The following is a 25,383-nucleotide window of genomic DNA, read 5'->3' on the forward strand; positions in this document are numbered from 1 at the left end:
CACACAGGAGAAGCAGTATTTCCTAAATGCTGCCCCGAATGGGGGGATCCCCACCACACACCACAGTCCTGGACAACACCAACTCCCAAAAAAACTTTATTTATGGTTTCAAGTGGTAAAATGTCATTGGTCTCTGTGGGGCACCTAGCAGGAAAGAGGGAGGCTGGGGTGGGGCTTGGGATGGGCCCACCCATTACAAAAATCAGAGGCTTTTATAAAAATGCTATAAATTGGTATCAAAAGAAAACCCAAGGGAGGCTGAAGAAGGAGGTAAGGAGGGTGAAGGAAAGAGAGCGAGGGAAGGACCAAAACCTCCCACCACTGGGTAAGGGAACGGGGCTGGGAAGGAAGGTGTGGGAGAAGTTGGGACGGCGATACAAAGTGCATAAATGTGCTTCCCAGACACTCCTCAGAAGCGGAGGGGGGAGGAGGCTGCAGTCTGAGCCTCGGTGGGACTCCGCTGTCTCCTCACTTAGGAACCCCACAGGAATGAGACTGCCAGACGGGAAAGCCCTGCAGTTGGGAGGGAGAGAGGACAAAGGTCAGAGAAGACACAGGCTCCTGCTTCCTCTGCCCTGTGGCCATCCTGATTCTCCCTGCTAGGACCTCAAGTCAGAATCTCTAAACTGCACAGGCTAGCTGACCGACCAGCTGGGGTCAACCGCAGCATCTGGAGGACTGTCCCAGCACACAGGACACAGGCGAGGCCGGTGGAAGTCCCTCCCTCCCCCTCCTGAGTCCCAGGAGGAACAGCAGCCTCCTGAACAAACTGAGAAGAGGTCTCACCTGCCTCCTTCCCGCCTCTCGCAGAAAGAGGAGAGCTAAGCACTAGAGGAGGCCTGGAGGACGCAGATGGAAGACGGACAGGCAGCCTCCACAACAGGCCCTACTTTCACCTCAGCCCAGGAGCGCATCCTTACCTTCGCCCGGATCAGATCTTTTTCTTCTTTAGCTTCAGGGCTTGTAGCCAGTTGGGTGATGATCCTTCTGACCTGGAAGGAAGAGTGCAAAGGTCACAAAACCAAAGTTTAAAGAAACTGAACAAGGTGAGAACATCCGCCCCCCCATCAGGAGAGTCAGCCTGGGGTTCAGCTTGCAGATCTGGAACCCCCAACCAGGCGAGAAACAGCCTCGGTTTTCCACTTTTGTAAAGTGGGTTTCCTCTTCTGAGGGCCATACCTGAAGCTCAGGAAGTACCTAGAACTCACTTACCCTGAGGATTTTTCTGGCTTCGGGGGTAATGCGAGGGGCTTCCCTAGCCCTGGGACCTTGCAGGACTTAGAACGCTGGACGGAAGACTCCTTCTGGCTTGATTTGCTCTCTGTCACCTCTCCCTCCTCAGCTGAGCGGTTCCGGGAGCGCAGCTTGGCCTGAGAGACAAAGATGGAAGATGGACAGGCAGAAGAGTCAGAAGGCCAAAAGGGTGCAGTACTACCAACCAGGCCTGAACCCCTCTATAGATAGAAAGCCAAAGATTTGGGCCTCAGGTGATCGTCACACCCCAAACACATCGGAAAGATGTTAAATGAACAACATTCAGTAAGTAGGCTGAACAGAGAGTGGCGACTCCCCCCACTGATTTTGGTTGTCTGTCTCCACCCCAGAGCCAACTTCTGTGCCTACCTCAAGGCTAAGAAAACCTGCTTACAAGAAACCCTGCCCGAGCCACCTCCCATTCCTAGCCTCCATCAGGAAATCATTAACTCCTTGTCCTGACAGCCCAGCCCATGGCTGTACAAACCCTTTGCACCTCTACTTCTCACTTCACCAGGGCTACTCGTGGGCACAGACTAGGCCCAACCCCTACCCACCACCCCAGAAGCTCGGAGATGAAAGAGCACCTGTTCTTTCTTTCATCAAACTCAGCACACTGCAGAGCTGAGCAAGGAACAAGGAGACCTTCTGGATCACTCCTTAGCAAAATTAAGAGAAGAGATGGGAGAAGGGGCTGGGCAAGGAGTAAGGGAAGGAGGGGTGGATGAATAGATGGACGAATGGAAATGCTGGGTACCAGGTAGGCAGGCCAGATGGCTGGGGTGTGTGCTGAATGATCACGTTACCTTCAAGGCTGATGGGCTCAGGCCAGGGAAGAGGTTGACTTTCAGCCCTTTGGTGCCCAAGGATTTCCGTGTCCTGCGGCTCTGAGGCTCCTCCACTACCTCCTCGTCTGACGATGGCACCCGGGAAGCCCTGGGCTCTGCAAATGTCAGGGGAAGGTTATCACACTGAGCAACATGCCAGCCACCGCCCTTGCTCACCCACTGTCAGACACTGACACAGACTCCATTCCGTTCACACACTGATCGTACCTGTTGAGTCTTGGAACAGCCGAGTATCCGAGTCTGCTGTCTCTGACAGGCCCAGGGTACCCCCAGGCCGGATGGCTGGGGCCCGGTGGCCCCGCTTACGCCCTAGGTTGGCACGACTCCGATACATGGCACTATCAAGGATCTCAGTGTCCTGCTCAAAACAACAGCAACACCGTGGCTATTGCCCCACAGTCCTGCTTCACCCCAGAAGACCACAGCATCACCCCCAGGAGCTGATGGCTGCTACAGTTCTTGCTGCCATGAGACACCCACAGCCTGTATCTGTCTCCCGTGACTGCCCCGAAAACCTCTGACAATGGGGTCTGACGCCATCACCCACATATCCCGACCCCTCCAACAGCCCATTCACCACCGCAAGTTCACCCTCACTGACCTCTATGAAGGAGAAGTCCTCACTGGGGCAGCTGGGCAGAGGTCCTCGGGGAGGCCGCTGGGGGGCCAGGGCTGAGCCCTGCTCAGCTTGCCTAACCTCCGAAGTGAGACTCCAGGTGCCATCCACCTCTTCCACCTGGCTGGCTTCACCGTCAGGCTGAGGCCTCAAGGAAGGCAAAGGGTCTCTGCTAGAATCCTGGGGCTCCGCTTGGCCAGCACCTGCAGTGGCTCCCTCCTCCTCCGACAGAACCCTGAGGTTCGAAGCTGCTGATTCCCTCTGAGTAGATGCCACAGGGCTGCCGGCTGCCATTATCCCCTCCAGAAGGCTCTGGGAGCCAGAAGGTGGAGAGCGCGCCAGGTACCTGCTGGGGCTGCAAAACCGTCAGGACAGAAGTCATTCACCCACCCATGAGACCCTCCCCTGAAGCAGAGAGGGCACAAGAAAGGGCTGAGCCCGCCTGGTTGCCTGGACGGTCCCAGGGCAGGCTTTATCACATGCTATAATCTGAGCATCCTTGATCGAGATCTGTGTGCCGGTACATTTGAGCGTGTGTACTGAAGCCAAAGAACAACCTCAGCCACCATTCTGTCTGTGTGAGCCTGTCTGTCTGTCTTTTGGGAGTCAGCTTCCTTTCTTTTACCGTGTGGGTCCCACAGACCACACTCGGCTAGCCAAGCACCCACAGTAAGCACTTCTACCTGCCCTGCTCCCCTTTCCTTTGGAAAGGTTCTCTCTGGCCTGGAACTTTCATTGGGTTAGCTAAACAGGCAGGCCAGGGAGGCCCAGAGACCTTCCTGTCTTCCTTCCCAGCCCTGCCATATAGGCATGCACGCCACCAAATTCCAGCCTTTCTATATTGGGTTCCAGGGCCCAAACTCAGGTCTGCATGCACTTCTTGCCTGAGCTAACTAGCCCAGAAGGAGCTATCTGGACAACGAAACCTAAACAAAAACTGTCTCTGAGTCTCATACCTACCTTACACATGCATACTGAAGGTAATTTTACGGTAATTTTGGTTTACCTGCACCTTGTGACCTGCACTGAGGCCAGGTCTGGCTTTCTGTGTGATCTCATGCTGTGCTCAAAACGTTTCAGCTTTTAGGGGGCTGGAGAGGTAACTAAGATCACCGGCTGCTCTTCCAGAGAACCCGGGTTCAATTCCCAGCATCCACATGACAGCTCACACCCTTTTGTAATTCTAGTTCCAGAAGACCCAACACCCTCTTCTGCCTCCCGAAGACAACGCATGCACATGGTACCCAGCTGTGCATGCAAGCGAACTATCCACACACATCAAATTAAGAATATGTAACTCTAAAGGAAATGTTTTTTAAAAGCTTCAAATTTGGGGATTTTTGGCTTTTTGAGTTAGGAATGGTACCTGTGCCTCAGCCGCTGCACGGGTCCCTTTGCCTGTAAATATCCTGTGCTCCTCTACAGAGGCACGAGGGAGGGAAAACTAAAAACCTACAACTGTCAGCAGCAGCTCTTGGGACATCCCAAAATTAACTCTTTTTACTGCTGCCCTAAGTTCCTATGGTTCAAGCAGTGCTCAGGAGCTGGTGCCTGCATGGCCACACTCCCTGGGATAAGGCAAGGACTAGCCCATCTGCGCCCTCCCCACGTTCACACAGCTTTCAGGCCTGGGAGTCATGGGCTCCAACCTACACCAGCCCTACCCTGCAGCTCCAACCACCTTCAATCCCGTGTGTCTGTCTCCCCTGCCTGTCTGGGAGCTCAAGGGAAAGCCAGGCTCCTTTTCATCTTTGTGGTCCCAGCATCTCTGGCCCGGAGATGAGACCACACACAAACATTCACTGAATGACAGGCAGGGTTACCTTGGATGTCAGCATAGCAAGGTCCTCCCTCAGAGCAAGGCACAAGTACCAGGGGGGCACTGCCCACACCATGTCCAGTTGCCGCTCCCTAAAACAAGCTCACTCATCACACACCTAGCGTAGGGTGGTGTGGCCGGTACCCTCCACACCTACACACAGCCATACCCTAACACGTACAAGGGGTAGTGAGGGCTAACAGGCAGCGCCTGGAAGCCAGGCTGCTGCAAAGCCAGTGACACTGTAGGAGGTAAAGAAGCAGGCAGTCCTGAGCAGGAAGATGAGACAGGGACAGGGAGAAACGTGTCAGTCTGTCCTTCCACGAGCTGCTGACAGATGGAAATTAAAGCAGCATGGGGGGAGAGAGGGAGGAAGGAGGTGGCAGAGGTAGGTACAGCAAGACTAAAGAGCAGGCCTGGACAGGAGCCAAAGCCAGCTCAGAGTCAGGGAGGTGGCAGCCAGACAGCAGCAACGGTGCCCCGCCCAGCCTGGACAACCAGGCAGCTGAGGGCATGTGAACTGACTGAGAAGGGAGAGAGAGGCCTGCTGTCGGCCCTACTGTCAGACTTACTGAAGGCAGGGGGCCCTCTACCGACTCCACTCGAGGGTGGTGTGGAACACGGAACCCTGGGGTGCAGCACACACCTACCCAAGGGCCTCTGCCCTGCACCCAGGCCAGCCTCGGCCCCAAAGTCTTATGCCCAGTCCAAGCCTCTGCTTCATCACCTGTTCAATGGGAGTCCTAACAGTCCCAGAACTTCACTGATTTATAACACGGTTGATACTTGACAGCCCAAATTGTTAGGATGGTCCTCACCATTCCGAACAGCAGTTCCTGGCCTGAGAGGATCCTCCCCTAAGCCCGCCACATGCACCCAAACTGCCACTGCTACCCTCCACCAGCGCTTCTGATGCAAATGCCAGGGACAGATCTGCAACACGTCCTGCTATTTAAGGCTCAAAGATCTAGAATGCAGGAGCACCAGACTCAGAGCTGGGACGATGCATCTCAAAGGACAAAGTTGGCACTGACACCAGAGAGACCCATGGGGGCACTCAGAAAGAATGAGACAGTTACGGCCTCAGGAACAGACAGGAATCCACAGCCACACGCAGTGAACTTGTAAACCATACTCCCGCTCTGGGCCTTTGTTTCCACATCCCAGAAGTGAGGTAGCTGGACTCAATGTCACTTTGAATCTCATAGCCTACAACGATTTCAGACTGGCTGGGAAGGTTTCTACTGTGGGGTCCAAAGGGCAGGAACAAGGAATGGCCGAGACCAGAAACGACGACGCTGCACCAGCTCTAGCAGACTCGCTGTCGCCAGGACAAGAGGGCCCTCCGTCCTGAGAAATGCCACCGACCTCCATGAGCTTGTCAGTTATTCCTGACAGCAGTCCAGCCAACAGTGTAGTTTTTCAATGTGAGGGCAGCAACAAGAATGTCCCCAGGGGCCTCCCTTCATGGACATTCCACATCCACACTTGCAACCCGTACAAATGCAGGTGGCTAGTATTTTTTTTTTTAAGCAATTACCACAGGAGGGGCAAATCTGCATGTGTTACCCTTCTTCATGAAAACCCATGAGACCCTGGAGAAAATCCTCAACTTACATATGAGGACATGGGTCCTGAGGAGGTAAGGCCAAAGACATCCTGAGGAGAAAAGGCCACTGCTTCAGGTCACTTGCCTGAGGTCACAGAGGTGGGTAGAGAATCAGGACTAGCAAACATATAGGCCCCAAGCCAGCATGCTCTGACCCATTCTCAGGGACCTCCTGATACAAAGGAAATCTCCAAACTTTTCTTAAAAGATAAGCATTACACACCAGTTCGACGGACATTAGTCAGGTGAGTCTGGAAAACTTTGCTCAAATCCAAGTCCTAGATATGCTGTTAAGACACCAAGTCCCATACAAGGCCACAGTACATAGCTCTACTCCAACACGGGACTGGCTTTCTTTAGGGCATGCATCAGGGAACCTGCCTTCCACACAGGCCCTCTCAAACACTGATCTCCTTCCAGCTGTGAAAGAAAGGTGTTTTCTGCCATACACAATGAGGCTCAGCTGCCTGCATTTGGGCTAAACTCTAGCTCAGGTGGCAACAGCTGTTAGACCATGGTACTGTGTCCTGGAGAGCACAGATGCTTTGGGGTTTGGAGACCCAAGAAGCCTCACCACCAAAGCCATCCTCAGGCTGCCACTGTCCTGTCAGTCTGCAAGGAGCCTCCTCCCTCATCCTAAACAACAGAAGAGGATGGCACTCTCACTCCTCAGGAACCAGCCCCATTGGGGTAGAGGGCAGAGCCCTGCTCCTCAGGCTACACCTGGAAGCCGCTGACAGAAGGAAGTTAGAGGGTAGAGTGTTGCCTCTACGGCCTCAAGCAGGTCATACCATCGCTCAACCTGACAAAAAGAAGGCATCAAAATTCCTCTCCCACTGCAGGGGGCAGCGGTGAAGAGCCATGAAATAAAATGCCCAGCTGAACGCTCAGGCACATAGGGCTGAGCCCCAGGAAGGAAAGTGAGAGCAGGCACAAAGAGAACCTGTGCTCCCTTGTGCCAAGACTGTTGCTGCTGGAACCCTGAGCCTCCCAGGTGAACTGGGAGACCAGCAGCAAAGAGCCCGACAACTTGTCCAGGCTCACAGGAACATGGCCACCGCCCCAACATTGAGATCTGCACAATCACATCCCTACAGACTGCATGCAACCTCAGCCATTCGCTGACCTCAGCCAAGTCACCTGAGAACACCCTTCCTCGGTTCACTCCCTAACCCTGCGTCTGCTCTCTCCTTCCTCCACCTCCATGCCAAATGTCTCTCTCTTCCCCACTAGGAGCCTCCCTAGTCCTTTCCTGGTCCCTCCCACTCTCCTCCCACTGCCATCTGCCCTTCCACTTAGAACAGCCCCCACCCCAACACCTCCCTCTCCCTCCCCTCCCACAAGCCTGGGAGGAAGCGCCCACTCAGGAGAAAGAAGAAAACCAAACCTCAATGGATGAAATGTTCGTGACTGAGACTTGATGCCTTTTTCACGCCCTTTCCACAAAGTATGGAATCACCTGAGCTGGCTTCAGAACATCCGTGAGACACAGTGGTTGGTTCTTACCAGCCTGCACCCAGGAAAAGTTCTCCTTCCCCAGGCCGCATGCCTAAACCCCAGCACTCGGGAAGCAGAAGCAAGCTGATCTCTCTGAACTGGATCAGCCTGACGTACATAGGGAGTTCAAGGTCAGCCTGGGCTACTTAAAGAGACCCAGCCTCAGAAAGAAAAAACAAAGACATGAAAAAGGAAGAGAGAAAGGAGAGTTTGCTTTCATTGACTTGGGGGTGGCATCAAGGTCACAGGGCCGGGACTTGGTTCTCAGCAACTTGAGATTCTCAAGCCCTGCTCTTCTGGGCTCTGAGACAGAGGCAGTTAGATCGATGAGCTCCCAAGCCCTTGGTCACCACCCACTGTGATGTGGGCTGTGGTGACTGGGTGAAGAGAGCACACGGATGCCTCTTCTACCTCCCGGGAGCCCACTGGGCATCAGAGCTTGAGGTCTGCAGAACTCACCACAAACTGGACTAGGAAGGCAGCTCACTTGGTAAAGTGTTTTCCTTGCAAGTCCGAACACTTGAGTACACTCCCAGATCCCACACACCAGACACAGTGGTGTGTGCTCGAAACCCCAGCACTGGGGAGGCAGAAGCGGGGTGATCCCCTGGGACTCCCTGGCCTGCCCACCTAGCCTACTTGGCAAGTTTCAGAGCAGTGAGAGAACCTGTCCCCAAAGGGGCAGAGTGACAGGCGTGATGGCAGAGGTACAGACGTTTGCATGTAAGTGTCCCCACGCACATGTGCGCTTGTACAAGCATTCGCGACTCACCAGAAACCAAAGATGTGGCAGAGTCCACTTCCCATAGATGGCCATAACTCATTCATAGATAAAGCCCAAAACACGAGTGGCAAAATTTCACATTCATCCTCCGAAAAAGAACTTGTCTAAGTTGTGTGTTTCAAAGTTCAACACGAAATATTAAATGTGGAATTGAACACTCAGCCCTAACACTAGAGCCCACAGAAAAAGCTGGTTTTCCTTCCTCAGAGAAACTCCCCTCATTTGTTTTCCCTCAGGTTTTCCTTCATTTAAAGCAAAATCACGAATCCCCTCGAAGCCCCAAGATGGAGTACCTTACCTGGCTCCCACGCAAGGTGCTTCTCCTGTGTCCATCCCAGTGTCTTCAGAATGAGTCTCGGAGGAAGGTGATGAGCTGTGTTCACCCCGTGTCTCTGGCCCGCTTGTCTCACCCACCCCCAGCTCCCTGACTTCCAAGGCGTCCTCAGTCTCCAAACCAGGGGACAGACTGCCACTACTCTTAGGATCTAGCTCTAGGCCAGAGCCCACTCTCCCCACCCCACACTCCCTTACATCGCTTGGGGCCCCACAGAGCCTGAGGTTCCGGAGTCCCAAGTCCTGGGCCCAGTCCATCTGCCCAACCCCACATCCCTGAGAACCTCCCGACTCTAGGTCACAGGGCACCTCCAAATTCCTCAGACCTAGATTGTCACCCCAGTCTACCTGACCCACCCCAAGTTCCCTGGGATCTCCAGGACTGCAGCCTGCCTCCAGGGCCATGTTTCTCAATCCAAGATCAGGTGTCCAATCTGCCTGTCCAACTCCACGTTCTCTGGACTTAAGGAACTCTCCAGCCTCCACACCTGACCAGTCGGGCTGCCCCACACCACTCTCCCTGGCCTGGCTGTGTCCTCCTCTTTCTCCCTGCCCTGGCAAGTCTCTGCTTCTTGCCTCCATGTCACAAGTCCAGTCCTTCTCCCCAACTCCCACCCCCCTAGGCTCCTCAGAACCTCCAGTTCCCAAACGACTGGCCAGGTCTCCATTGTTCAAGCCCAGGCTGTCTGACCAGCCCATCTGTCCCACAACATTCTCTCTAGCCTCACTGGAGCCTCCAGAACTCACACAGCTAGACACTTCCAAGTTCCTGAGACCTAGCTGGTCAGTCCAGTCCACAGCCCCAGCCTTTGTCTCTCCAGGAGGCACGAAGTGGCCACCTCCCATCTTCCCAGAAGGGCTGAGGCAGCCAATACCCAATCTGTCGTTGCCAATGATGCTAAACTGATAGCCACTCTCCGTGCCCTCCATGCACAGATCCCTGCTCCAGTCTTGCCGCCCTGGACTAAACGCTGCCCCTGGCTGGGCTGTAACACTGAGGCTGAACTCGCCAGCCCAGCCTCGCTGCCCTGTCTTCTTGTCTTCCGAGTCAACGTTGGTAGGGCTCTGACCTCCTGCCTGCACTGCCCCCTGCAGCCCTGTGCTCTGGCTGGAGTCACCATCTTGCCAGTCACCCTGGTCTTTCTGCCTAATGGCTCTGTCTTGCGGCCTAGGTGTGCTAGGGCTCAGCAGGCCCCCAGATTCTCCTTCCTCCAGCTGGCCCACGTCCCTGCTGGCCTCATAAAACCTGTCTTCACCACTTGGAGTCTTCTTCTCAAACTCCTCATCCTGCTGCTGAGCTTCCTCGGGACTGAAGCCAGAGCTCAGGGTTCGTGGCCCGAATCCTCTCTCCTGAGAGCTGAGGGCCCTTGAGCCACCACCGCTGTAATCCTGAAGCCAAGCACTCTTGCTGAACTCCTGGTCCTGCTGGGCTATGGCCCGGCTGCTGTGGATGTCGAGAACAGAATCTCGCTTCTCAAACTCACGGTCCTGCTCCTCAGCATCCTGGCTGCTATAGCCAGAGAGGTCCTTCCTCCCCAGTTCTTGACCCTTCTCATCCGCATCTGGGCTGGTGCTCAGAGATGCTCTCTTCCCAAACTCCCAGTCCTGAAGGTTTTCATCTCGGGTGCTGAAAGAACCCAAGGAATCTCGCTTCCCAAACTCCTGGTCCTGGAGCTCTTTGTCACGGCTGGAGTAAGTGCCCTGGGAATCCCTCTTTCCGAATTCCCATTCCTGTGCATCCGCCTCCGGGCCCTGGGTGCCAAGCTGGGCTGGCTCTCCCACTGCCCACTCGTGGACAGGCCCCTCACTCTCACCTTGGCTGCTGCTGACTCCTGTTGTCTCTGGGCCCAGGCTGCACCTGCTGACCCATTCCCTGTTGCTCCCCTCCCCAGACCCTTGCCCACACTCGCTGCTCCAGTCTTTTTTCCCAAGACCTGGGTCTCCACCACGGCTCCTGCCTCCAAGGCTGTAGCTCTGAGCAGCATCTTGAGACCAGCTCGAAGGGCCAAAACTGCTGGGATGTGTATCTGCTGCAACCCCAAATTCACTCTGCAGGTCTTTCTGGGACCAGCCAAGGAGCCCCTGGGACAAGGAAGAAAAAGAGAGAGAGAGAGAGAGAGAGAGAGAGAGAGAGAGAGAGAGAGAGAGAGAGAGAGAAAGGAGAGGAGAGAAGAGGAGAGGAGAGGGGTAGGGAGGGAGAAAGGGAAGAAAGAATGCTTATAGTTAACTGAGGTGGGATCATTCCAAATTGAGAATGATGGCTACCTACGGCCTCAGAGACCCACTTTGGCAGAAGAATGCTGCCAGGATTTCAGCTGTGTGACCTTGAGCAAATCACTCAACTACTCTGGGCCTAAGGAGCCTCGTTCTTAAACAGGCGATTCCTACTACATGGGACCTTTGTGAAAGGATCAATCAGGAGCCGTGTAAACAGCCTGGCACACATGGCCACTCAGCTGAACCGTCCTGTGGTCGTGTTTACAGCCCTTGGGCAACACCTGGCTGGCTGCCAGGAGAAATCCTGCCTGAAGGAGAGGCCTAAATACGGGCCTGTTAGGAGGGGGCACACCGAATATGAAGGGCAACTGGCTTGCAACTTACCTTGCAAACCAAGGTACCCAGAGCTCTTCCAGCCCCAGGAGCACCAGGCCCATCCTTCCCTCTGCACAGCCTTCCCCAGGAAGACTCCACCCTCAGCCAGCCCAGGAAAGTCAGGGCACAAGGCTCCCTGCGCCCGCACCCAACTTTTCCTGACTCACCCCAGAGCCAGAGGGCGGGCGGGCTTGGGGCTCAGGGCTTCGGAGCCTTCCAGCCTCGTCCCGCAGTGCCGCGTTGGCCAGTAGCCGTTCCAGGACAGACGTGCTGGCTTCCCTCTCCCCAGGCCAGGCCATGCCCCCCCCACTCCCCCCCAATGACCACCCTGAGGCTGCTGGGTGAGCCAGGTACCGGGACAGGGCAGGGCTGCTCCCCCAGCCAGGACCTGTCTGACGGCTCTGGCTCCAGCCTGTCCCGGCCTTGCTCTCCGGCTCCCGGCTCCCGAAGCAGCTGCAGTTCTGGCCGCCCCGCCCAGAAGCCAACTGAGTCACCCACATCCTGGGACAGACACACCTACTGCAGGAGTCAGCGTGGGGTTAACCCCTTCCTGCTCCTCCCTCCTCCTCCAAACTCCAGAGGGCCTCCGTTGGCTCCTCCTTGCCTCCAGCTCCACCCCAACCAATCCAGTCCAGGACGAAAAATGGTCTCAAAAGCCACCTGGATCCCAGCCCTTAAATCCAGAGGCAGTCTGCTCGGAGAAAGGGCACAGAGCCGACAACTGGCTGGTCCTGGCTTGCGCCCAGCTACCAACTTGCTGGGTAACTCTACACAAAACACCACTTCCTCTGGGCTTCAGCTGCTGGTCTACAAAACAGATCCTGAACCCAACGGTATTTCCAGTTGTAAAAACCAACACTTCCACAACATTTATGAGCCCAACGCTATACTCAGAACTTTGACGCATCCTAACTCAGCTCGGAGCGACAGCCTTTCACAGTCATTACCAATTTACAGGCACAGAAACTGAGGCAGAGGGTAGAAGAGGATCCAATTCAAGGTTACACCTGGGCAAAGAATTAGCAGTGACAGCTGAGCCCAGGTGGCTTACCTACGCTGGCGGTGAACCCAGGCCCTCCAAGCCTGAACAACTTTCCCATTCCCAGGACTATCAGGTTGACTGCTTGGAGTGTGTGTGCAACCCAAGAGGCACTTTCTCTGTTTCATTAGCTGGGGAGAAGGCTACATAAGGAAAGTGCTAACAGCACAACTTTAAAGCTCTGGTACCCAAAGGAGCTTGGCCCTGTGTAATTCCCCCAGGATGGAGAAGCAGAGGCAGGAGGACCCCTAGAGCACATTAGCCTAGGTAAATGGGTGAATGAAAGTACAGTGAGACCCTGTCTTAAAAAACAAGGTAGACAGAGATGCCTCAGGTTGATATGCCTGTGTGTGTGTATCACACACTTTAAAAGAGTGCACAGCATTCCAGTGCTGGTGTCGGGACTAGAACTCAAGCAGCTAAACCTGAAGCACCACCCTACACACCTCTGCTAGCAACTGCAGAGATAGGAGATGTGGGTGCATGGATGCCTTGCACTGTGTGGTGTCCATGTTAAACAATGAAGCCCACCCAAACCCTACCCCTGATGCCTTGTCCACCTTACCTCAGAGCAGGTGCTCGGTGACTGCACATCCTTTAGCTCAGGTCCAGCTGCCCGCCTCAAACTGCCTGAGTTGGGTGGTGGTGATGCCAAGAGATCATCCAGCCAGCAAGAACTGCTTTCAGGTCCTGTCAACTCAGGGGACACCCTGCAGGGCTCCTGAGCCTCCGTCCTGGGCTGGGAGGCATCTGCCCAGCCTAGGGTCACCACCTCTTCCTCAACAGGCAACGCCTGCCCAGGATCAGGTACATCCACGAAGAGGATGCAGGGCTGGTCTGAGGGGGTCGGCTGCTGCTGTCCCAGAACTGGCTCTAGCACAGGCAGGGCTGCCTCCTTTGTGGCCAGAGCAATAGGGGACTCCTGCCCCACCAGCGGCTCCTGGTCCTCATAGTTCTCCTCCGCCTGAAGTAAGGGTGTCCCAGCTGGGCCCTCAACTGTTGAGGGAAGACCAGCTGGGGCCTGAGGCTCACTGGTTCCATCATCTCCCTGGGTTAGGGAGATGCCTGGATCATTTCCCTGAACCTTAGAAATAGGCCTTCCTGGGCTCTCTGGAGCTGATGGGGTTCCTGGTTCCAGCTGGGACACCCCTTCTTCCCTGCAGGATACAGCCCAATTGGCAGCTTCAGCTGCCTCTGCAGCTTCACTGGCTTCTGTAATGGGAGAGGGAGGTGGGGAATCCAGCCGCCACACACCCAGACCCGAGGGCCTTGTGGGGAAGGTCCACTCAAACGACTGTGACAAGCTCCAGTTAGACTCTGTCCCACTCCCAAAGGGGCGATCTAGGGTTGGCTGGCTCCCCTGATCTTGGGGCAGAGCAGCCAATGAGCCTCCCAGCTTCTCTTGGTCCTGGCTGGGAGGCCGGAGCACCCCTTCTGAGAATCGACGCTGGGCCAGGCTGCTGGGACGGGGCTCCACGGGACCCTTGGCTGCGGCCTCCCCCGAACATGGGAACGTTCGCATGAGGTCCGGCAGTGCAGCTCCCTCAATCGGGGGCTGAGGCAAGAGGGCCGGGGGCTGCTCCGGGGGCTGCTCCGAGCTGCGCTGCCCTGACACTGCCTGCACAGCAGAGCTGCTGGGTCTGAGGGTCTCCGGAGCTGCATCCGCAGGCAGCTCTGAGCTGGGGGAGTGGTGGGGATGTTCACGGGGACATGCTGCACTGGGGGATGCTGGAACCACGGGGAGGCAGACCGGAACCTCAGAAGCTGCGGGACTCTGGGTCTCTGAAAACTGAGAAGGCTGGGGAGACTCAGAGGCTGGCACAGAGACCTTAGCAGGGAGGGCTGGGCTAGTAGAGCCTCCACGCTCTGACATGGGGTTTGGACTTGAGGTGGCCCAGGTCTCGGAAACCTGCAAGAGAAAGGCCAACAGTTGTCACTGAGTCGTCGCACACAGGGAAAGGTGCGGAGGTGAATTCAGGCCTGGCTCCTCCACCAGGTCACCACCCCAGAAAAGGTACCCAGCTTTATTCACTTGACATCATTCTCACTATTTCAGTGGCTCAAATCCAAACCCAAGGCCCGCCTAAGGGTCTCCTCCAAGAGACTACGGTTTGGGGGCAAACAACACATACTTCATACATGGAAGAAGAAAGGGGAAATCTGACCATGTAGATACACGTGAATAAAAGGAAAAGGGCTTGCCCCAGAGGTCTACAAGTTCATTCCAAGCCTAGAAGCATCACGAGCGGAGGAATGAGGTTCCATCCTCTGCTCTGTGCACCCACAGGGCTCAGTGCTACCCAAGGAAGCATGAAGGCTGTGGATTCAAACAAAGAAGGATGGAGGTTACAAAAGGCACGTGGCTTCTAGCAACCCCAGTGCTGCCTCCTATAAGCAGAATGTCTCATTTCTACAGGGTCTCTTGGGGCCTTGGCGTCCACCAGTACTGCGCTGAGGTGGCCAACGTCCACCTCAGAGTTAGAGAAGGATTAAATAAGATTTGTACATATGGGCCCGGGGTATTAAAACAAAAACAAAAATAAATAAACAAACAAATAAATAAATAAATGAAATGCAGCTGTGGTTACAGGGAGAGGAGATGACATCAGGGAAAGGAAGGAGGCAGAGGCAGCAGCACCAGGCCCCTGGTTCTCTTGCACTACCCCAAGAATTAAGTAAATCCAGCTAAACTGACACTTGCCCTGACTTCTACCCTACCACTTGAGGTCATGACCCTTAGCCACTGTCTCCAATGTTGTCATCATCTGGGTGAAGGAAAAAAAATTCTACTTCTTCTCCAGCCACCCTCACCTCTATTCTTCTCTACAATAATCTAGTTTCCAAACTTGTACTTTTAAACTGTATCATTAATACCCCACCCCCTTGTCAGGCTCTGAAAGCATTCCTTGAACACAGCAGCCCCTGGACCACTGAAAGCCTCCCAGCATCACTCTTCCAGTGATGTCGAGAGCAGGGTCAGCTCTCCATCATCCTTTGACTCATGCTCTGCCTTCTCCTGAGGCCACACCGTTAGCCCCAGTCCCTCCATCACCCCTGCCTCCAGTCTAAACTTCACATCCGCCACCAGCCCAGCCTGTTTCCCATTTGTCCCGTTCATCTTTTCATGCTCCCAGCTCTCTCATTCTTCAACTCCCTCTGGGAAGCAAGGGTCAGCAACCCTACTTCCTTCTCACAGCTCCATCCCCTCCTAGCTCTCAATTCTCTTTACCACCATCAACAGTTGCCTTTTACACAACACAACCCTCAACGCCCTCACTCTGTCCACACCGTTTTAAGCTGCTTCAGCATAGCTCTCGGCCAGCTCTGTAACCTGGGCAGCTGGACATGGTGGGAGGAAAACACACAGCAGCGATGGCTGGTCTCCCTTCAGATGCATGATGGATCTACAACTGTCTCCAAAGTGCTCACCAAGCTGCTGCACACACACTGTGCGCACACACACGCACACACCATTCCATGCACCCCACAGACAACACATTTACAAGTCTCCCCTCAAGCCTCCAACACCTCCTTCCCATCCTCTGGAAGTGGATGGCCTTGCTTTCTGTTCCCGAGAACAGAAGAGAAGCCACCGTTCAGCACCTTTTCCTACCCGCCACCAGGAGGAAGCCTGGGGGCTCGGCTCCTGGTCCATGACCAGGCACTGTCCTTGCTCGAGGCTAAGGCCAGCCCGTCATCTCTCTCCTGCATCACTGATTTTCCCTTCCTACTGGATCACTCCCACAGCACACCAACTGTTCTACTTTCTTCCGTCTTAACAGAAAACAAGAGAGAGAAACAGAAAAAGAGATCATGTTGGCCCCCATCTCTCTCTAGCTGCCATCTGTTTTCTTGAGAGTATTGGTTACTTTCAAGATGCACAGCTCCTGCTGCCCCACCTCTCATTCACCCTAATCAGGCCTTCTCCTTCACATCTTGCACCTATTTGCCAAGGTCACTGAGAACCTCCCTGTAGCTAAATCCAATTGACCCAACAAGAGGGGGCAACCCAGCCTAGGTATTGGCACCTACTGGCACACTCCTGCAGTCCTTGGCCAGGGTCTGGAGCTGCTCTCCATCTCCACCATGGTGCTTTGGGCCTCTTCCCTCTGGTATACCACCTACTCCCTTGTGACCTGAGTCGGCCTCAGCCACTGTCTCTATGTTGACAACTCCCCAAGACTTCTCTTCCAACACACTCACTTCTCCTAAATGTCACACTCCATCCAACCATCCAACTGACATTTCCACTCGGATGTCTAAAGAGCATCACAAACTCAGAGGCAAACTCCTCCTGTCTCCAGCTACACCGTGCCTTTCAACATCCCCCTCTGAGTAAGTGGGAACCTCATCCTTCCAGTCGCTAAGGCCAGGTGCCTTCAGGGTATTCTTCTATTCTCCTCTCTCCCTTCTTCCTCAGAAGAGTCTCTGAATGCCCCCTCTTTATCCACCACCTACAGATTCAGCCATTATCACCTGGATCACCTGTGTCACCTGGACCCAGCTAACAGTTGCTTGATCCCCACTGCTAGTCCTACGTTCCTCCTGCAACCCTTTCTTTACCTAGGAAGCATGATGTCCCCTTACAACTCAGCCATCAGACACCACTTCTATAACTTCAAACTGCTCAATGGCATCTTCTCCTTGCTCAAGCCCATGTCCTTAGAGGCCTCCACGCCTTGGCCCTCACTACCCCCTAGTTCTCCCACGATACCCCTGAAAGGGTTAGACTTACTTTGTAACCTATATGTCTTCTAAAGCCTATAGTTTTGAGTTTTAGGTCCAGGTTAAGCTAAAGCCTCTTAGTACCTTTCCAGAGAGTGAAGGAATGTGACCCTATCTGTGAGGACAGATATAAAAAAAAGGGCAAGCAAGCAATGACCTTCACTCAGCAAAAGAAGGACCAGACACTTGTCCTTGAGATAGCATTTCTTAGCAACGAACCTAGACTTCTTCTGAGTAGCTTTTGACCTCCAGCCAAAAGTCTGTAGCCCCTAATCTTCAAGGATGAGCTAACCACCCCCACCTTAAATTGCAGCTGCATCCACACTTGGCAGGACTGGCCAAGCTTGAGCACCTAAGACTAACCAATTATCTTACTTTATAACTTCTTCATCCAATCCTAAATTGCCAAAACTGCAACTTCAAATTTCCCGCAATTTTTCTTTTAAAAACCTAAAGGCCTTTTTGTCTCCCGGTGCCACTCTTTGCTGAGCAGCAAGGGTGACCCCGTTGTACAATGGTTAATAAACCTCTTGCTTTTGCAACGAGTCTTGGTCTGGGGGAGTTTCTGGGAAGGGCGCGATTGAACTCCTGAGCTGTGAGACCCCAGGTCTTACACCCCCAGACCAAGTGACATCTTAGCCTCTACACTCACCGAGTCCTCTGCCAAGAATGCTGGTCCTTGGGTATCACACCAATCGCTGCCTGACCTGTGTAATGATGACTCCCCACTCCCCTCACCCAGCATATGACATCCCCAGGTCTCCCAGCATGCAAAGCCTGCCTATATGCCAGTTTACAGGATGTCTACCCTAGTCACCTTTGGAAGGTGAGGTCCTTACAGCATACACATACCCAGACTCACACGTCCCTTCCGGGGCACCAGGGAGAGCTTCTAGCTGACAACAGCTCCCCAGCAAGGGTTAATTTTCACATAGTTTGCTCAGAAAATGAGGCTTCCTCAGAGAGAGGAGAGAATGCACAGGAAGCTCAGACGTTCCCCTCTTTCTGAGGCCAGAAGCAGCAGTGTAGTGAGGAAGGATTCTGCAGTCAGAAACTCCAGGTCCTGCCACAGGCCAAGTGAGTTACACAGCCTGAGCTCTGGTGTTCTCAAAAGGGGCTGACAAAGCCTACTAGCTGGAGTTACCGAAAGGATCAAACTTGCTAAAATTCCTAGGACATGGCCAGCAGCACACAGTAGGAGCTTGATCAGGGCTAGGAATATCTTAAGCACTGCTCCTTAATCATCATGATCAACCAGTCTTAGCCACCTTGAAGACCAGGACACTGGTCTGGGAGTTCAAAGAGGGGATCTAAGTCTTGGAAGCCAGTCCCTGGCAAGCCCATGGGCCGCAGTTTTCCATCTAGACCCTGAGAGCTTTCAAGGTGAAATACTTTACCACAGCTGTGCTCACAACACAATGACAACTCACATCAGCAGGTGAGTCAGAGCTAGCCAGCTTCGCCAGGTCTCCATTTATGGCCAGGCTGGAAGTGAGGCTCCTGAGAAGAAGAGAGACAAAAGGGGGAGATGAAAAATATTGACATCAAGTCCGACAGGCATAGAGGCACAGGTCTTTAATCCCAGCACTCAGGGAGGCAGAGACAGGCGGATTTCTGTGTATTTGAGCCGGGTCTACACCAGGAGAACCAGGGCTCTAGAGAAACCTTGTCTCAAAATAGGAAAGGGAGGGGGGCCCACAGGCACTTTTTACACCCTGGAAGCACTAGAGATAAGGAAGCTAGGTGGTGCCCCCAGATCAAATGCCCAGGACATAACTAGCACTCCCTTCCTGTACACACAGGGTTAAATTCCCCCTCTCTTGTATAAACAGCTTCCTGTGTGTTCAGATCCCTCAGAGGTTCCCAAGAAGACAATGTCTTCCTCTCCGAGTCCCTGAGCGGTTAAAGTTCTTCTCTGGCCAAAACGTAGCTGGCCCCAGCAGCCCTGCTGATTTTTTTTTTTTTTTGGAAGGATTTGGGGGGTTAGGGGTAATTTTCCAAGACTGACCGACCCCTTCATGGATGGATGGAAAAACCCAGGCTAGAAGGCAGCATGGCCTCCCAGTAAGTAGCCCTGGTCCTGGGTATGCAAAGGTTAATTTCTCCACAAAACCACCAGGTGTTTTCAGGTGAGAAAAGGGCAGGCTGGGGGACAGGGTAGGGCAGGGTAGGGCAGGGTGGGGCAGGGCAGGGCAGGGCAGGGCCTTCAGCTTCAGGCTCAGCCAAGACCACAACAGGCCAGTCTTCCACAGTGGGAGAGAGAAGGCGACTACTGGGCCTAATTATGCAAGGTTCAGGCTGTTGTTCTTGCTCTGAAGCTTCGGGTGGCCAAATCCCTCCAGGCCCTGTGTCCACAATCCCAAGGAGCAGCTCCCAGCCAGCCTTCCCTTACAAGCAGGCCAGCTCTGGGTAAGAAGTGCATCTGGGAACGTGTCTCCAAATAGAGGAAATCTCTGTGCAGAATTATCAGAAACTCAGCACACTCCTCACAGGCCGACACTGTGCTCTACAGATTCCAACACACCCCTCTGCCCCTGGGGAACTTCCCTCCACCTCCCCCACCACTGCCACGGTGCTCTGCCACAAGAGACCTACCTACCGATGCAGTTGAGAGCATAGGTTTCATCAGAGACTGAAGCACCAACCAAAAAACATGCATGGAGCTAGGACCCCTACACACATGTAACTGATGGGCAGCTTGGTCATCATGTGGGTTCCCTTGCAACTGGAGTAGGGGCTGTCTCTGACTCTGTTGCCTGCTTTTGGATTCCTTTCCCCTAGCTGGGCTGCCTTGTCTGGACTCAGTGGGGGAAGATGCACCTAGTCCTGCTGTGCCTGGCTGGGTTGGTGGTGGGGAGCTCCCTTTTCTGAGGAGGAGGGGAGGGGGGAAAGGGGAAAGAAGATGGGAGCAGGAAGAGAGAAGAGAGGGGGCTACAATCAGGATGTAAAGTGAATAAATAAATAATGACAGAAATGAAAAAAGATCGTAGGTTTTAGAATCATATACATCTGCTTTCAAACTGAGACACGGTAGGAAGCCACCTTAGAGCTTTGATTTTCCAGTCTCTAAAATGGACCTAGCAGACCCTTCTTCCAAAGAGCATGGATATGGGGTCAATGCACTACAAACTAGTCTCCTGAACATTAGACTCTGGAGCATAACATTTATCAGCTCTGTTCAGAGAATTATAGTGGGCTGGGGATGTAGCCAGTGATAAAGCACTGGCCTACCATGCTCAGGGCCCAGGGTTCAGTCCCCAGCACTGTGAACACATCCAAAAACACATAGCAATAACACCACCTTTTGCTACAGAGACCCTGTGGGACTAAACCCAGGTTTTTCTATATTCACACAATGAACCTAACAGTAAAGGTGAGAGCCCATACTAGAGCCCGCTTGCTCCATAGCCCCTTCAAGACTTCAAGGAAATACACAAGCTCTTAGGCCTTACCTCTCCTCCGGGGTCTTGCTACGTTCTTCTTGGCATTCTGCTGGAGACTCTGCTGTCCCCTCCTGAGACCACCCTTTGGCAGGGGTCTTATCACCCTCCTCCCTAGGGCCAGGGGCACCATAAGTCCTGGGGCCGTATCGAGAGCTTCCATCATGGTTAAAAGAGAGGCGGGAGCCCCAGAGGCGGTCAGGGCTAGCAGGGATCTCCTTCCGAGGTTGCTCCATCTTGGCCAGAATCTCTTCTACTGTGTTGGCTGAAAACCGCTCAGAGGAGGGACGAAAGGGGGCAGGGGCCTTCCGCACACCGCCAGGGGCAGCACATCGGGCTGGAGGTGTTAAGGGGGGCGGGTCCTCTTTCTCAGCAGCCTCTTGGGTAACTTCTCCTGTAGCAGGTGCCTCAGCTGTAGGCCTGGGTGTAAATGGGAGGGGGCGCTTGCTAGCACCATACGGCTGAGGTCCTGCCAGCATGTTCATCTTCCGGGCAGAAGGCAGCTCAGCCAGGGGACCCCGAGGAGGCCGAGGCCCAACAGGCACCAAAAGGCTGGGCTTGGCAGGTAGAGCTGGCTTGCTGGGCAAGGCTCGGGGCTTGGGCTTGACGGGGGGCTTGGCCCGAGGGTCACCTATCAAAAGGAATGATTCATTAGGAACTGTCAGAAGAACCATGAAACATAAATTCTTAAGACTCCGGCTGCACCAAATCTCCCACCCTCCAACTTCGGAACCCATCCTTGTAGGTGAAGTCGGTGCTGCCTGTTCCATGGAGCCTTCCTTGACTTTTCACGTCCCGTTATATAGCCTCCCTTCTCCAAACTCATAGAATGTCTACCAGCTCTCTTCTTAAAAGCTGAAGTTATTTATGGCTGCTTTGGCACCTTATATCCCTAGCATCCTATTTTACACCCAGCATACGTTCCTATCAAACGAATGAATGAGCAAATGAGCATTTCCATCTGCCTGGCCTCACCAAGCAGCCAACCTGGGCACCCTACTTCTTTATACAGCTCTATGTACCCCAGTTCCATAGCGAGCTTCTCATCCTAGCTGAGCCCCTGTCTCCCTGCTGCCCCTCCTCTGGCACAGGCCACCTCCTCTGTCATTCAGTTCATGATCAGGAATACAAACTTATTATTGACCTGTGTCAAATAGAAGTAAATCTGCCACAGGAAGGAAGGAAGGAAGGAAGGAAGGAAGGAAGGAAGGAAGGAAGGAAGGACCAAGGCCAGAAATCTCTACCTTCTGTATGAGGCATTCTAATGCCAAAAAAAAAAAAAAAAGACCTTGGAAATTACTCACGGCCACAACCCTTCTATAATAGAATCTTGTATCACCCACTCATTCAGCTGAGCACTTAAAAAGTCTAGACAGGGAGAAGGAAAAGCATTCCATTTCTCCTTCTGTGCCTCAGTGTCTCCTTTTCAAAGACTCACTGGACCTGTCTCAAAGATTCTGCTTCCATACCTGCTAGAGCTATATGTCACTCTTACCAGGCGCCAAGGCCCTTCAGCACGCATTTCATACTGGCTCCCTCTCACCTCAACACAACTGTCATTCAGCTACCTGCCAGGACAGAATAGAGGTGCAGCCTCTACCCTCCCCACCCTCTTCCCTGGGCACCGGCCCCACCCCACACCCATCACCCATTGGTACCTGGCTCAGAGCCAACAGGCGGCAGCTCCTCCTCCACCTCCTGGGGCAGTGGGGAAGCCATGGCTGTGCTTTCCCGGAGAGTGAACACTTTCATCACATGCGGCAGACCCTGCTTGAGAAATGGGGAGCACTGTCAACAGGGGTGGCTGAAGACCCAGGAAAGAAGGAGGTGGGGAAGGGAGAGCTGGGCGAGGCAGCGAGCTTAGCCAGGGAAGCCTATTTCCCACCCAGGCTGTGTGGGACAGGAAGAGAGAACTGCAGGAGGAGGTCGGAGAGGTCTCCACCACCACATCCTCAACTCTTGACTCAAGGATCTGGAGCATCAGGGAGCCAGCTCCCCCCACACCACCTCAAGCTCCTTCCTGTGGTACCCTGCTTACAGTTCCGGAGGCACTCCTCTTGGGTCAGGCAGGCCCACCAGAGGTATCCACTCTGAGCAGGGCAAGAAGGCCGGAAAGTCTCAAGTCTCGGGAATCACCTCATGGGAGACGGGAAAAACCCGCTCCTCCCCAACCTGGGGCTCCGCCCCACAGCCGGCCCCCCTCTTCCCATTCTCCTCCCTCCCTCTATGGCTGGGAGTGGCTCCCTACCCCCCTCTCCCCATTCTCCTTCCACATCCCTTCCCCCCTCCTCCCTCCCTCGACGCTGTCTCATCCAAACACAAGGAAATAAGAAATAAAAAGTAAACATCTGGAATACATTTTTTCCTTTAATTTCTCAATCGTTTTGGCTTCAGCTTGGAATTTGATGAGGTAAAGCCATGGCCTAGTCCTGTTACCATAGCAATGGCCTCCCACTGGATTTCCAGGGCCTAGCCAAGGGGGAGGAGGAGCCGGCCCAGGATGGGCAGGGAGAACGGACTAGGCTGGGTTACATGGGGTTGGGGGTATAACTTGGGGGAGAACTCCCTGGGGGTCCCCCCTTCCAGGGCAATCAGGGAGGAAGCTGCGTAGCCTGTGACATGGGAATGTGTGTGCATTGCCAGCCTGGACACCGCCTGAAGGAGTTCTGAGGGGCCAGGAGAAATTAAAGCAGATGATAGCCTCATGGTAGCAGCCTGTGACGGGGGCTTCTGGGCCTGGTGCTGTAAGATTTAGCAGCTAACTGGGTCTACCACTTCGGAGCTGTGCAACTTCTCTAAAGCTGTTGCCCTATTTGAAAAACAGGGCATTAAGACTTGAGTTCCAAGCCAGACAATGCATGCAAGACACCAAGCATGGAAGTGTATGTAACAGTTGGCCATTATAATGTGACTATTCCAGTGTCGCCAACGAGCTACCTAACATCCTCGGAACCACCTATACCTCTCCCCTATCTTGGGCTGCATTCCTGGACTTCTCCTTCACGTCCACCCCCTCAGTTCCCACCCTGACTGCTGAAGCACCTTCCCACCCACAAGACCCCCTCAGGCCCTGCAGCCTGGTGACTAGAGAGCACTGCCCCTCCAGGTCAAAGGCAAGGGAGAAGATGCCAAACGCATGGAATGCACACAGCCTGGAGGGCAACCCAGCCCTCTCCTACCCTCACGCAGTTGCAACCTCAAAGTTCCCCTCCCACTCCAGCTGGTCGGAGAAGACAGTTCTCAGTTCTAAAACCCTGTGGTGCCCAGGCTTTGCAAAAGCTATCCCCATCCCCTTGACCCTGTCCCAGCCTATTTTGAAGAGGATATGGACGGCAACTCCGTCAACGCCAGTCAGCTGATCAGCCAACTACCTCGGGCTGTGTCCCTCGTGCGTGGGAGAATAACGCGTGAGGGTGGAAGGATGACAGAAAAAATAAAATTAAAAATACACAAGATTGTTTCCTTGTCCTTGAGCGTTATTACAAGGGCTCTGGTGTGGGTGGTTCACAATGGAGAAAAACTAGTCCAGAACAGACAAGCTTCTCACCTGGGGGCTTGACGGACACCTCTGTGGTTATAAGGGGCTGCAGAGACGAAAACAGGCTCCCAGTCCCCAACAGGGGAGGTGGCTACAGTAGACAGGCCCCAGCCAGGAGCCCCAGGTAAGCAAGGCCATGGCCATAAGCTGCAGAATGGCAGTGCCTCAAGAACTCCCTACCCTCAGCGGTCTAGGGAAGCCAGGCAGCCCTGGGAGTAGAGGCTGCCCCAAAGGATGGGAAGGATCTCGGAAGCCCCAGCCCTGGGCAGGCGCCCAGAAGGGTCTGAGGGCAGGCAGGGTCGTCCCCGAAGATCTCCGCTGTATGTGCAGCTAGTGAAGCCAGGCGAAATAAGTGTTGGGGGCAGAGGGAAGAGGGTCAATAGGAGCACGGAACAGCCCAGGGCAAGGGGCTGTTTGGAGGGCCTCCGTGGGGAGCTTACGGACACCGAGCGGGCAGCGAAGAGGAGGAGCAGACGAGGGTGGAGGAGGAGGGGGCGGCACAGCCAGGACTGCGCGAGATGCCAAGCAGCCCGCGAAGAACAGACCGAGGATTGGCGACACGGACGCGGTGGGGGCGGCTTGGGGTGGTTGGGGGCGTGCCGTGGGAGCCAGGGAAGGGGGCCGGGGAGGGCAGAGGCAGGAGGGGGTCCCTGGAGCAGCTCCGCCCGCCTCCGGCCCCGCCCCACCCTCGCCTCTCCCCCTTTCTTCTGGCTCCGGGCACCGGCGCCCTCCACCCCCGCACACACGCGCCAGCTCCGCAGCGCCCGAGCACCCCAGCGCCCCAGGCCCTCGCAAACTTTCCTGGTGCCCCCCCCGCCGCCCCAACCTGAGGTCCCAGCTGCTAGGCGCCCGGTTCTTTCCGTGCCTTCCCAGCCCTCATCCCCAGACCCCGCCCCCTCCGGCCGCTGCGCACTCACGCGCTCCCCCGGGTCGGGCTCCGTTCAGCTAGGCACCACGACACCAGTGACCGCTGCCGCCGCCGCCGCCACGGTCACCGCCACCGCGGGACCGAGCCAGTGCTAGCCCCGGGGCCCCTCCCTAGCCCCGCCCATGGCCACGCCTCCATACGGTTCATGAATATTCATGTAGGAAACCGGGAATGGGAAGACGAAGCTGAAGCAGGGTCCGGCTCACCGTATGCAAACAAGCACAGATCCTACATAATTATTCATGACCTTGTAAATGAGGGGCCAGTCCCGATTCAGACTTAGGCGAAACTGACGCAATTTTACCCCAGTGCCACCGAGATGACTGCCTAGAGAGGAAACCGCCCTGGACAGCTTTCCCTA

At 54.6% G+C, this 25,383-nt stretch overlaps 1 protein-coding gene across 6 annotated transcripts; it reads right to left on the reverse strand.

The window, feature by feature from the left end:
• Positions 1-83: 83 nt before the first annotated feature.
• Positions 84-25,163, reverse strand: Tnks1bp1 (tankyrase 1 binding protein 1). Of its 6 annotated transcripts, none has more exons than XM_021642877.2 (12): positions 25,012-25,163; positions 22,215-22,323; positions 20,569-21,187; positions 18,547-18,616; positions 12,957-14,300; positions 8,726-10,842; positions 2,704-3,064; positions 2,310-2,460; positions 2,061-2,197; positions 1,213-1,370; positions 921-992; positions 84-513 (listed from the first exon to the last, which is right to left on the reverse strand). In XM_021642877.2, exons 2-11 carry the CDS (start codon positions 22,306-22,308, stop codon positions 932-934), a joined length of 5,112 nt encoding a protein of 1,703 aa, XP_021498552.2. In that variant the 5' UTR covers positions 22,309-22,323; positions 25,012-25,163; the 3' UTR covers positions 84-513; positions 921-931. The 6 variants fall into 6 exon arrangements, with proteins under 6 accessions (XP_021498552.2, XP_021498547.2, XP_021498551.2 ...); XM_021642872.2 differs by having other exon boundaries at positions 2,704-3,073; XM_021642876.2 differs by having other exon boundaries at positions 2,704-3,073; positions 22,215-22,326; positions 25,012-25,119.
• Between the last annotated feature and the right edge of the window lie 220 nt (positions 25,164-25,383).

This window comes from Meriones unguiculatus, chromosome 8 (assembly GCF_030254825.1).
Source record: "Meriones unguiculatus strain TT.TT164.6M chromosome 8, Bangor_MerUng_6.1, whole genome shotgun sequence".
NCBI classification, from domain to species: domain Eukaryota; kingdom Metazoa; phylum Chordata; class Mammalia; order Rodentia; family Muridae; genus Meriones; species Meriones unguiculatus.